This window comes from Chiloscyllium plagiosum, unplaced genomic scaffold, assembly GCF_037043375.1.
Source record: "Chiloscyllium plagiosum isolate Xiang-an unplaced genomic scaffold, Cpla_swu_hap1 HiC_scaffold_2, whole genome shotgun sequence".
In the NCBI taxonomy this organism is placed as follows: domain Eukaryota; kingdom Metazoa; phylum Chordata; class Chondrichthyes; order Orectolobiformes; family Hemiscylliidae; genus Chiloscyllium; species Chiloscyllium plagiosum.
The window spans coordinates 148,534,634-148,547,499 of record NW_028270140.1 but is presented as its reverse complement, the minus strand read 5'-3'; the positions used below and the strand labels follow the sequence as shown (position 1 = coordinate 148,547,499).

The 12,866-nt window shown below is 45.0% G+C and overlaps 1 protein-coding gene and 1 long non-coding RNA gene across 5 annotated transcripts in view; one reads left to right on the top strand and one right to left on the bottom strand.

Moving 5' to 3' along the window:
- LOC122556801 (uncharacterized) overlaps window positions 1-12,866 on the bottom strand; it is a 182,113-nt gene that overhangs the window by 563 nt on the left and 168,684 nt on the right. The window contains exon 3 of the long non-coding RNA XR_006313665.2: window positions 2,077-2,135. This is a non-coding gene — a long non-coding RNA (uncharacterized LOC122556801). The remainder of the gene's footprint in view (window positions 1-2,076; window positions 2,136-12,866) is intronic.
- The window catches only part of sh3bp2 (SH3-domain binding protein 2), a 131,782-nt gene that overhangs the window by 42,757 nt on the left and 76,159 nt on the right, over window positions 1-12,866 (top strand). For all 4 annotated transcript variants that reach the window (XM_043703980.2, XM_043703988.2, XM_043703976.2 and 1 more), the window contains 2 exons: window positions 1,197-1,339; window positions 10,017-10,119. In XM_043703980.2, coding sequence (XP_043559915.2) covers window positions 1,201-1,339; window positions 10,017-10,119 — 242 coding nt within the window. In that variant the 5' untranslated portion in view covers window positions 1,197-1,200. The remainder of the gene's footprint in view (window positions 1-1,196; window positions 1,340-10,016; window positions 10,120-12,866) is intronic.

Here is a 12,866-nt window from a genome sequence, read left to right as displayed (position 1 = left end):
ATAGAAAGAGTTTAGAGGGATATGGGTCAAATGCTGGGAAGTGGGACTAGATTAATTTAGAATATCTGGTCAGCATGGAAGTGTTGGACTGAAGGGTCTGTTTCCATGCTGTACATCCCTATGATTCAAAGAACAAGTGGACATAGATTCAAAGTGAGGAGAAAGTGAGGGCTGCAGATGCTGGAGATCAGAGCTGAAAATGTGTTGCTGGAAAAGCACAGCAGGTCAGGCAGCATCCAAGGAGCAGGAGAATCAACGTTTCGGGCATGAGCCCTTCTTCAGGAGAAACGTCGATTCTCCTGCTCCTTGGATGCTGCCTGACCTGCTGCGCTTTTCCAGCAACACATTTTCAGCATAGATTCAAAGTGATCTGAAAATGAAGCAAGAGTGAGTGAGAAAAAGTGGATGATAATTTGGATAGAAATGGTGTGCAAGAATATGGGGAAAAAGCAGGTGATTGGCACTGGGTAATAGAACTGATGCAGACACGATGGGCCAAATGGCCTCCTTCGACAGTGTAACAGTTCTATGATTCTGTGAGATCTTCAAAATCCATGATCTGAGTAGGGAAAATAGGGAGAAACTTGTCCCATCAGCAAAAGTGTTCAAGTACCAAAGGACAATGATTTAAGATTAATTGCAGAAGAACCATATATTTTCTTACACAATGGGTGGTTTGGATCTGGAATGCAATACCTGAGTGAATAGTGGACCTAAAATCAATGATGGCTTTTGAAAGAAAATTAGGTAATTACCTGAAGAGAACAAAATTTACAGGGCTAAAGACAGGAATGGTACATGAATAGGTAGGGTTTAGAGGGTTATGGGCCAAGTGCTGGCAAATAGGACTAGATTAATTTAGGATATTTGGTCGGCATGGACAAGTTGGACCAAAGGATCTGTTTCTGTGCTGTACATCTCTGTGACTCTATGACTGTAAGTGGACTGTTCTTGCAGAGAGTAGGAATGGATAGGATGGACAGAGTGACTTCCTTCTGTACTGAAACCATTCTGTGATTCTATGACTCTGCGGTGACAATAAAAATACAAGTATACAAGTATGGTCTAAAATTCAGTGAAGACTCAAGCCTATTTAAATAACTTGAGTACTGTACTAAGTTGCAGCAATGAACTCACCTTGTTTGGGTTTGTTTGAATTTAATACATAATCAGCAATTTTTAATATTTTGTTTCAGCACAATGGCCACTGGAATGGAGGAGAATTGGCCGGTCCCAATGAGAGCGATTGGAGCTCAGAACCTTCTCACTATGCCGGGAGGAGTTACACAGTCTGGCTATCTCCATAAGAAAGGAGGATCCCAATGGAAGATCATGAAGTGTAAGTTTGTCAGTCACACAGTTTGTTATTTCAGTTTTATCGTTAGCTCCTTTCACTGATATCAGATTCGGAGCATCTTCCACTCCCACCTAATGTCAGTTTCCTCTAACTTTCCTTTCACTGATTGTATATCCGATATCTCTGTGAAACTCTCCAGGATCGTTTACTATATACATTTTAAGAAATGCAGGGTTTTGGCATTTATACATGTTCTGGGTTGCTTATAGAGAATTAGGTAGATACAACTGTGTGATAAATATGGGCCAACACATTAGGAGAAACTGGTTCCTTGACTTCATAACAGCAGTCCAAGATTCTATTACATTCTGCCGAGAGAGGAGGCAGGAATGTTAGTTTAATGTCTCATCTGAATGTTCACGTTTGGTGGAGGGGGGTCAGTAATTTAATAAGATTATTTTCACTTGCCCATGATTGTAATGTTTTGTGGGAGATGAAATGTCCACTACTGTCAGTATCATTCACTTTTCCTCTTCCTGCAGCTGGACAGTGCAGCTCCACTGATATTGATAGGCTCAGTGGTTACACGCTGCTCAGCCACATTCCCTGAACCTGGGCAATAGTCCAAAAGCTATGGGGAAAGCGGCGAGATAAAATTCAGCTTGCTCTTTGTCTCCCACACTCTAACAGGAGTAACATGCAAGATCATAGATGCTGTGACTAACTCTGACTGGGATTATTTAGTGTGGAGAAGGTGCTTTATGTCTGCATTTACTCACTGTGTCTGTTTCTTTTGCACTGTAGGTCTGTTTTACTCTTCTTCCCCTTTTTTGAATTCCTGGCACCACACATTATGGTAGGAAAGACAGAAAGACACATTCTGTCAGTCATTCTGAAAGCAGCTGATGTGAAAGTCTAAATTTGATCAAATCTCCAATTTCTCTGCCTGCCTATAGGGTGAAGCCTGGTCTTTGGCTACTGTCCCACACCAAGGAAGTGGGAAATCCAAATACTTCAACATTTATTTCAAAATTGTGTAGAATCACGGCAGAACAGAAGGGCAGGGCAGCAAGTCTGGGGACCCTGGGTACCGAGGGACATTGACAGTTTGATAAAGGAAAAGAAGAAAGCATATTTTAGATTCAGAGCATTAAAAACAGGGAAGGCCCCTCAGGAATAAACAGTGTAGGGAGATATTTACAAAAAAGAATTAGGAGGGCAAAGTGAGGCCAGAAAATATCTTTTGCAGATGGCATTATGGAAAACCCCAAAGCTTTTTATAAGTATATTAAGAGTAAGAGGACTAACAGGGAAAAAAATGAGACCCATCAGAGACCAAAGGGACAACCTGTGTGTAGAACTAATGGACATGGGTGAAGTCTGAAGTGAATACTTCTCTTCTGTATTCACAGAGGAAAAAGACATTTAGTTGGAGATTTCAGTTTGGATGGTGAGATTCTAGAACACATTAAGATTAATAAGGTCGATGTTTTAGCAGGCATACATGATGCATAAAGCCTCAAGTCCTAATTAAATATATCCTCGGTTGCCATTGGAGGTGAAGGAGGAGATTGCTGGGTCCCTGGCAGAGATATTTAATACTTTGCTGACCTTAGGTGAAATGCCAGATAACTCGAGGACAGCTAATGTAATTCCTTTGTTCAAGAAGGACAGCAGGGATAGGCCATGTAATTACAGACCAGTTAGTCTGATGTTAGTGATGGGGAAATTATTACAAAGAATTCTTAGAAACAGGATTAATCAACACTTGGAAAGGCAGGGATAGTCAGCACAGATTTGTAAGAGGGAAATCCTGTCTGACTCATTTATCTTTTGAAAAGGTGGCTAAATATATTGAGGAGGGTAGTACAGGTGATGTAGTTTACACGGACTTCAGTAAGACCTTTTGACAAAGTCCCACATGGAAGGCTAGTGAAAAAGGTAACAGCCCATGCGATTCAAGGCAAGTTACAAAACTATATTCAGAATTGGCTTCCAAATAGAAGGCAAAGGGTGATATTGAATGGTTGCTTTAGTGATTGGAAGCCACTGACCAGTGTGAAATACATGACTCGGTGCTGTTTGATATGTATGTTAATGACTTGGATGTGAATGTAGAAGGTTTAATTAATAAGTGTCTTCAGGATACTAACAGGGAAAGAGAAGGTAGATAAAAATAAACTATTTCCACTGCTGAAGATTCTAGAACGAGGGAGGATAGTCTAAGAATTAGGCCAGGCCATTCAACAGAGATGTTAGAAAACACTTCTACATGCAAGAAGAAGTGGAGTTTTGGACTCTCTCTAATAGCAGTTCATGCTAATTCAATTGGTAAGTTAAAAAAAAACAAATTTTTATTTAGCAAGGATGATGGGATTTGGGCCGAGGGCAGTTATATAGAGTTAGGCCACAGAGCAGCCATGACCTTTTTGAATGGTGCAGCAGGCTCGGGGAGCTGAATGGCCTACTCTTGCTCTTGTGTTCTGACCTTCCTAAGGTTGTAGATGACACGAAAGTTGGTGTGAGGAGGATGGTCTCAGGCTACAGTCTGATTAGCTGGTAAATTGGGCAGAGCAATAGCAGATAGAATGTAATCCTGCTAAGTGTGAGGTGATGCATTTGGGATGGTGAAATAACTGCACAGAGGCTGGTGTCCTGTCACCAAGTCACCCTGTATTTACACGTGCACAGTACATGCAGCTAGTTCAGAGCCAGTCCCTAGAGTGAGAATACTCTCTGAGACTCCTGTTTATATCAGCCAGGGTTTCCTGATTGGCCTTTGGGAGTACTGAGGAACAAAGGATTTTGATGTACAAGTGTATAGATCCCTGAAGGTGTCAGCACTGGTAGATAGGGTGGGAAAGAAGCCATACAGGATTTTTGCCTTCATTAGCCAGGGTGCAGGATATAGGAGCAACAAAGTCTTGTTCAAGCTTTACTGAGCATTGGTTAGGCCACAGCTGGAATACTGTGTAAAATTCTGGTCACCATACTATCATAGGGACATATTTGCACTGGAGAGGGTGCAGAGGTGATTCACCAGGATGTTGCCTGGAATGGAAAGATAGTAGATGTATCTAAGACCAGAGGGCATAAGTTTAAGGTGAGGAATAAGTGGATTAGAGGGAATCTGAAGAAGAATGTTTTCACTCAGAGGTGGGAGATATATGTTGCCTGAGACCTTGGTGAAGGCAGGTACTCTCATAACATTTAAGAAACGTGAACACACACTTAAAATGCCAGAGTATAGTAGGCTATGGACAAAGAGCAAATACATAAGAACATAAGAACTAGGAGCAGGAGTGGGCCATTCGGCCCTTCGGGTCTGCTCCGCCACTCAATAAGATCATGGCTGACCTTTTCATGGACTCAGCTCCACTTACCAGCCCTCTCACTGTATCCCTTAATTCCTCTGTTGTTCAAAAAAAATCTAGCTTAGCTTCAAAAACGTTTACTGAAGTAACGTCAACTACTTCACTGGGCATGGAATTCCATAGATTCACAACCCTCTGGTGAAAAGGTTCCTTCTTAATTCAGTCCTAAATCTGTTCCCTCTAATCTTGAGGCTATACCCTCTTATCCTAGTTTCAACTGCCAGTGAAAACATCCTCTCTACGTCTATCTTAACTATCCCCTTCATAATTTTATATGTTTCTTTCAGATCCTCCTCATTCTTCTGAATTCCAATAAATATAATGTTACTACTATAATGCTACTCACTCTCTCCTCATAAGCCAACCCCCTCATCTCCAGAATCAGCCTAATGAATCTCCTCTGCACCCTCTCTTGCGCCAGTACATCCTTTCTCAAGTAAGAAGACCAAAACTCGCAGTACTCCAGGTGTGGCCTCACCAGCACCTTGTACAGCTACAACATAACCTCCCTGCTTTTAAACTCAATCCCTTTAGCAATTAAGGACAAAATTCCATTTGCCTTCTTAATTACGTGTAGTACCCGCAGACCAACCTTCTGTGATTCATGCACAAGGACACCCAGGTCCCTCTGCATAGCAATCGTGAGTGTGGTGCTGGAAAAGCACAGCCAGCCAGGCAGCATCCAAGGAGCAGGAGAATCAACATTTCGAGCATAAGCTTAGGCCTGAAACGTCGATTCTCCTGCTCCTCGGATGCTGCCTGACTGGCTGTGCTTTTCTAGCACCACACTCTCGACTCTGAACTTCAGCAACTGCACTTTTTCCTCACTTTTTCCCTCTCAGCAGACTGCATGTTTTTATCATTCAAGTAATAATCCTTTTTACTGTTACTCCTACCAAAACCATTTATTAACATTGTATTCCATCTGCCAGACCTTTGCCCACACACTTAATGTATCTATGTTCCTCTGCAATGTTTCACAGTTCTCTGCACACTTTGCCTTGTCACTCATCTTAGTGTCATCTGCAAACTTACCTACATGTGGTCCCCAACTCCAAATTGTCTACGTAAATTGTGAATAATTGCAGTGCCCAACACCGATCCCTGAGGCATGCCACTGGTCGCTGATTGCCAGCCAGAATAGCACTCACTTATCCCCACTCTTTGCTTCCTATTAGTCAACCAATCCTCTATCCATGCTATACTTCACTCGTAACACCATGCATCCTTATCTTGTGCAGCACCTTGTCAAAGACCTTTTAGAATTTTAGGTACACCACATTCACTGGGCGCCCGTTGTCCACCTTGCTCATAATGTCTTCATAGAATTCCAAAAGATTTGTTAAGCATGACCTGCCCTTCATGAACCCTGTCTGTCCAATGGGATAATTTCTAACGAGATGCTTTGCTATTTCTTCCTTGATAATAGACTCAAGCATCTTCCCCACTACAGAGGTTAAGCTCACTGGTCTATAATTCCTCATCTTTTGTCTACCTCCCATTTTAAACAGTGGCGTCACATTTGCTGTTTTCCAATCTGCTGGGACTGCTCCACAGTCCAGCAAACTTGGGAAAATTACTGCCGGTGCACGTGCTATTTGTCCCGCCATCCCTTTTAGTACTCTGGGATGCACTCCATCAGGGCCAGGAGACTGTCTATCCTTAGGTAAAAACAATGACTGCAGATTCTGGATTAGTGGTGCTGGAAGAGCACAGCAGTTCAGGCAGCATCCAAGGAGCTTCGAAATCGAAGTTTCGGGCAAAAGCCCTTCATCAGGAATAAAGGCAGTGAGCCTGGAGCGTGGAGAGATAAGCGAGAGGAGGGTAGGGGTGGGGAGAAAGTAGCATAGAGTACAATGGGTGAGTGGGGGAGGGGATGAAGGTGATAGGTCAGGGAGGAGAGGGTGGAGTGGATAGGTGGAAAAGGAGATAGGCAGGTAGGACAAGTCCGGACAAGTCATGGGGACAGTGCTGAGCTGGAAGTTTGGAACTAGGGTGATGTGGAGGAAGGGGAAATGAGGAAACTGTTGAAGTCCACATTGATGCCCTGGGGTTGAAGTGTTCCGAGGCGGAAGATGAGGCGTTCTTCCTCCAGGCGTCTGGTGGTGAGGGAGAGGCGGTGAAGGAGGCCCAGGACCGCCATGTCCTCGGCAGAGTGGGAGGGGGAGTTGAAATGTTGGGCCACGGGGCGGTGTGGTTGATTGGTGCGGATGTCCCGGAGATGTTCCCTAAAGCGCTCTGCTAGTAGGCGTTCAGTCTCCCCAATGTAGAGGAGACCGCATCGGGAGCAACGGATACAATAAAGGATATTAGTGGATGTGCAAGTAAAACTTTGATGGATGTGGAAGGCTCCTTTAGGGCCTTGGATAGAGGTGAGGGAGGAGGTGTGGGCACAGGTTTTACAGTTCCTGCGGTGGCAGGGGAAAGTGCCAGGATGGGAGGGTGGGTCGTAGGGGGGCGTGGACCTGATCAGGTAGTCACGGAGGGAACGGTCATTGCGGAAGGCGGAAAGGGGTGGGGAGGGAAATATATCCCTGGTGGTGGGGTCTGTTTGGAGGTGGCGGAAATGTTGGCAGATGATTTGGTTTATGCTAAGGTTGGTAGGGTGGAAGGTGAGCACCAGAGGCGTTCTGTCCTTGTTACGGTTGGAGGGGTGGGGTCTGAGGGCGGAGGTGCGGGATGTGGACGAGATGTGTTGGAGGACATCTTTAACCACGTGGGAAGGGAAATTGCGGTCTCTAAAGAAGGAGGCCATCTGGTGTGTTCTATGGTGGAACTGGTCCTCCTGGGAGCAGATCCGGCGGAGGCGGAGGAATTGGGAATACGGGATGGCATTTTTGCAAGAGGTAGGGTGGGAAGAGGTGTAATCCAGGTAGCTGTGGGAGTTGGTGGGTTTGTAAAAAATGTCAGTGTCAAGTCGGTCGTCATTAATGGAGATGGAGAGGTCCAGGAAGAGGAGGGAGGTGTCAGAGATGGTCCAGGTAAATTTAAGGTCAGGGTGGAATGTGTTGGTGAAGTTGATGAATTGTTCAACCTCCTCACAGGAGCACGAGGTGGCGCCAATGCAGTCATCAATGTAGCGGAGGAAGAGGTGGGGAGTGGTGCCGGTGTAATTACGGAAGAAGGACTTTTCTACGTAGCCAACAAAGAGACAGGCACAGCTGGGGCCCATACGTGTGCCCATGGCCACCCCTTTTGTCTGGAGGAAGTGGGAGGATTCAAAGGAGAAATTGTTAAGGGTGAGGACCAGTTCGGCCAAACGAATGAGAGTGTCAGTGGAAGGGTACTGTTGGGGACGTCTGGAGAGGAAAAAACGGAGGGCTTGGAGGCTCTGGTCATGGCGGATGGAGGTGTAGAGGGATTGGATATCCATGGTGGAGATGAGGTGTTGGGGGCCGGGGAAACGGAAGTCTTGGAGGAGGTGGAGGGCGTGGGTGGTGTCTCGAACGTTTGTGGGGATTTCCTGGACTAGGGGGGATAGGACAGTGTCGAGGTAGGTAGAGATGAGTTCAGTGGGGCAGGAGCATGCTGAGATAATGGGTCGGCCAGGGTGGTCAGGCTTGTGGATCTTGGGAAGTAGGTAGAACCGGGCAGTGCGGGGTTCCCGGACTATGAGGTTGGAAGCTGTGGGTGGGAGATCTCCTGAGGTGATGAGGTTCTGTATGGTCTCGGAGATGATGGTTTGGTGATGGGGGGTGGGGTCATGGTCGAGGGGGCAGTAGGAAGAGGTGTCCTCGAGTTGGCATTTGGCTTCAGCGGTGTAGAGGTCAGTGCGCCAGACTACCACTGCGTCTATCCTTAGCTCCATTAGCTTGCTCAACACTACCTCTTCCATAATAATGATTTTTTCCAGGTCATCGCCTACCCTTGTCTCTTTGTCAATTAGATTAGATTAGATTACATTACAGTGTGGAAACAGGCCCTTCGGCCCAACAAGTCCACACCGACCCGCCGAAGCGAAACCCACCCATACCCCTACATTTACCCCTTACCTAACACTACGGGCAATTTAGCATGGCCAATTCACCTGACCCTGCACATCTTTTGGACTGTGGGAGGAAACCGGAGCACCCAGAGGAAACCCACGCAGACACGGGGAGAACGTGCAAACTCCACACAGTCAGTCGCCTGAGGCGGGAATTGAACCCGGGTCTCAGGCGCTGTGAGGCAGCAGTGCTAACCACTGTGCCACCGTGCCGCCCACATGTTATTAGTGTCCTTCACTGTGAAGACCAATACAAAATACCTGTTCAATGCCTTGGTCATTTCATCATATCCCATAACTAAATACCCCTTCTCATCCTTTAAAGGGCCAATGTTTACTTTAGCCAGTCTTTTTCATTTTATGTATTCATAGGAACATTTGCTATCTGTCTTTATATTCTGTGCTAATTTTTTTCTCATGTTCTATTTTACTTTTCCTTATTGCTCTTTTTATGGCTTTCTGTTGACCTTTAAAGTTTTCCCAATCTTCTAGTTTCCTGCTGTTTTTGGCCTCTTTGTATGCCTTCTCTTTCAGTTCGATATCCTACCTTATTTCCTTAGACACCCACGGCAGATTACTCCTTTTCTACAGTCCTTCCTTTTCACTGGTATATGTTTTTGCTGAGCACTTTGAAAACTGTTTTGAAAGTCCTCCACTGCTCATCAACTGTCCCACCATAAAATCTTTGCTTCCAGTCTACTTTAGCCAAGTCCTCTTTCGTTCTATTGTAGTCTCCCTTGTTTAAGCATAGGACCCTGATATTGGATTTTATCTTCACACTCTTCATCTGTATTCTAAATTCAACCATACTGTGATCACTCCTTCCAAGTGGATCCCTAACTGTGAGGTTATTAATTATTCCTTTCTCATTACACAGGACCAGATCTAGGATTGCTTGCTCCCTCATCAGTTCTATTACACACTGTTTAAGGAAACTGTCACAGATACACTCAACAAACTCCTCAAGGCTACCCTGGTCTGACCAATCTACATGTAGATTACAATCCCCATGATAATTTCCGTAACATTTTTACAGGCATGAGTTATTTCTTTGTTTATTGCTCCCCTCCCCCCAGTGTGATGTTATTATTTGGTGGTCTACAGACTTCACCTATCAGTAACTTTTTCCTCTTAGAATTTCTACTTTACACCCAAATGGATTTGACCTTATTCTAATGAGATTAGTGTAGTTTGGTGTTGGTTGGTTGTCAGAGACATGGTGGATCGAAGGACCTGTTTCTATGCTGTATAACTCTATGATTATGATTTGTTTTCTCTGTTTGTGAAGTTCCCTAGCTTCCTTACTTTACTCCAGGACCTGTCTTTACTGGTCTAAAATTGATTCTATTTCTGGTTTCAGGGCCACTACGATTTGTTATCATTCATAAGGGCTGTATTTATTACTTCAAATCCAGCACTGCGGCCTCTCCACAGGGAGCTTTTTCTCTCAATGGGTACAACAGGTCAGTATGGAACAATCACATTACTTGTATTTGACCTTCCCCAGACTGGTCAAGATGGGTCAATATATGTTTCAGATTTACAACTTCCACAGTATTTTGCCTTTATATGTGTGTATCATGAGTTTGCATCTTTGAGTAGAGTATGATTGAGGCAATGTGGCATAGATCTGGGATTAGGGGAAGGTGATGGCCTAGTGGTATTATCGCTAGACTATTAATCCAGGAATTTAGCTAATGTTCTGGGGATGCAGGTTTGAATCCCGTCAGAGTACATATTGGAATTTGAATTCCATTAAAAATGATTCTGGGGAGAAACCCATCTGGTTCACTAATTTCCCTTAGGAAAGGAAATCTTCCACCTTTAACTGATCAGGCGAGATGTGACTCCAGACCCGCAGCTATGCAGTTGACCCTCAACTGCCCTCTAAAATGGCCCTAGCAAGGCACGCAGTTGTAACAATCACTACAAAGTGATTCTCCCGCCATCTCTTTTAGAAAGAGATGACAGTGGGGGAACACCCTGCATTAACCTAGGTGGCAAAAACAGGCTTGTAGACCCTGCAGAGTCCTGTCTGGGGACTAGTATACATCTCTTCTTCATCAGATGGTTGTGGAGTATATAATTGTAAGACACATAATTTATAGCAAAAGTTTACTGTGTGATGTAACTGAAATTATATATTGAAAAAGGCCTGGGGGATTGTTTGTTAAGTCTCTCATCTGTTAGAATGACCATGCTGGTTTCAGTTCTTTCATTTGTAAATCGTAAAACGTTTTTTTAAAAGTTACATTCTCAAGTGAACTTTAACAATTGGTGTCTGTCAGGCCAGATAATGTATTAAAGATGTGAGCTCCCCTGTGTGATGCTGTCTGTGCCACAATGTTTGCACTGATTCTAATCTTAAAAAATGAATTTACAGAATCTTACATGAATTCATGCAGTTTTTGAGCAAAGTAAAATGTAATTCTGCAAGTACAAATTCACCCCACAAACTTATATGTGTGTGTGTGTGTGTATAGTGCAATGGGATCATCTATGGTGTGATGTGAACCCAGGGTCCCGGTTGAGGCCATCCCCATGGGTGTCGAACTTGGCTATCAGCCTCTGCTCGGTCACTCTGCGTTCTTGCCTGTCCCGAAGTCTGCCTTGGAGGAAGGTCACCCGAAAATCCGAGGCCGAATATCCCGGGCCGTTGAAATGTTTCCTGACTGGGAGGGTGGCATGGTGGCTCAGTAGCTAGCACTGCTGCCTCATAGCACCAGGGTCCCAGGTTCGATTCCAGCCTCAGGCAACTGTCTGTGTGGAGTTTGCACATTCTCCCCGTGTCTGCATGGGTTTCCTCAGGTGCTCCGGTTTCCTCGCACAGTCCAAAGATGTGCAGGTCAGGTGAATTAGCCATGCTAAATTGTCCATAGATGTTAGGAGCTGAAAATGTGTTGCTGGAAAAGCGCAGCAGGTCAGGCAGCATCCAAGGAGCAGGAGAATCGACGTTTCTCCTGAAGAAGGGCTCATGCCCAAAACGTCGATTCTCCTGCTCCTTGGATGCTGCCTGACCTGCTGCGCTTTTCCTGCAACACATTTTCAGCTCTGATCTCCAGCATCTGCAGTCCTCACTTTCTCATAGTTGTTAGGAACATTAGTCAGAGGGAGGTGGGTTACTCTTTGGAGGGTCGGTGTGGACTTGTTGGGCTGAAGGGCCTGTTTCCACACTGTAGGGAATCTAATCTTGGGTGGGCTGTCTCTCACACAGGAGTCAAGCACCAGCCTGACATGATCATACTCACGGAATCATTACCTGACAGTGTCCCAAACACCCTCACCATCCCTAGGTATGACCTGTCCACCAGCAGGACAGACCTAGCAGAAGCGGTGGCATAGTGGTATACAGTTGAAAAGGAAATGCTCTAGGAGTCCTCAACATTGATGGTGGATCCCAGGACGCTTCATGGCATCAGGTTAAACTTGGGCAACAAAACCTCCATACCATTTCATAGCCACTCAGCTGATTGATCAATACTCCTCCATGTTGAATAACATTTAGAGGAAGTACTGAGGATGGCAAGGACACAAAATGTACTCTGGGTAAAGGTTTTCAATGTTCATCACCAAGACTGAGTCTGCAGCAGGTGGTGAGGCAACCAACAAGAGGGAAAAACATACTCAATCTCACCCTCACCAATCTGCTGGCTGCAGATGCATTTGTCCATGACTATCAGTGAGAGTGACCACTGTACAGTCCATGTGGAGACAAAATCTGACCTTCACATTGCGAATACTTCCACTACATTGTGCAGCACTTATTGTGCTAAATGGGACAGACATTGAACAGATCTAGCAACTCAAGACTGGGTATCTGTGAGGTCCTCTGGACCACCAATAGCAGCAGTTTGTTCTTCAGCACAATCTGCAACTTCATATCCCCCACCCAACCATTACCATCAAGCCTTTTCAGACCTGTCCTCCTGTTGTAGTAGAAAGGAAATGCTTGTTCTAAAAATAGTCTATTTTATATAGAAGTTGGACTGTGGCTTCCCCACTGCAAGTTGTAGACATAAATGACAGATCACATTAACCTTCAAACTGCAGGGACCTTCTTGTAGAATTAATCTGGCTCATTTGAAAAGGCGTAGAAAAGCGTTTCTGCTTTTCTGTTCTACCTGGCCTCTGCAATGCTTACTTTCTAAAAATACTCAGGGCGGCACGGTGGCTCAGTGGTTAGCACTGCTGCCTCACAGCACCAGGGACC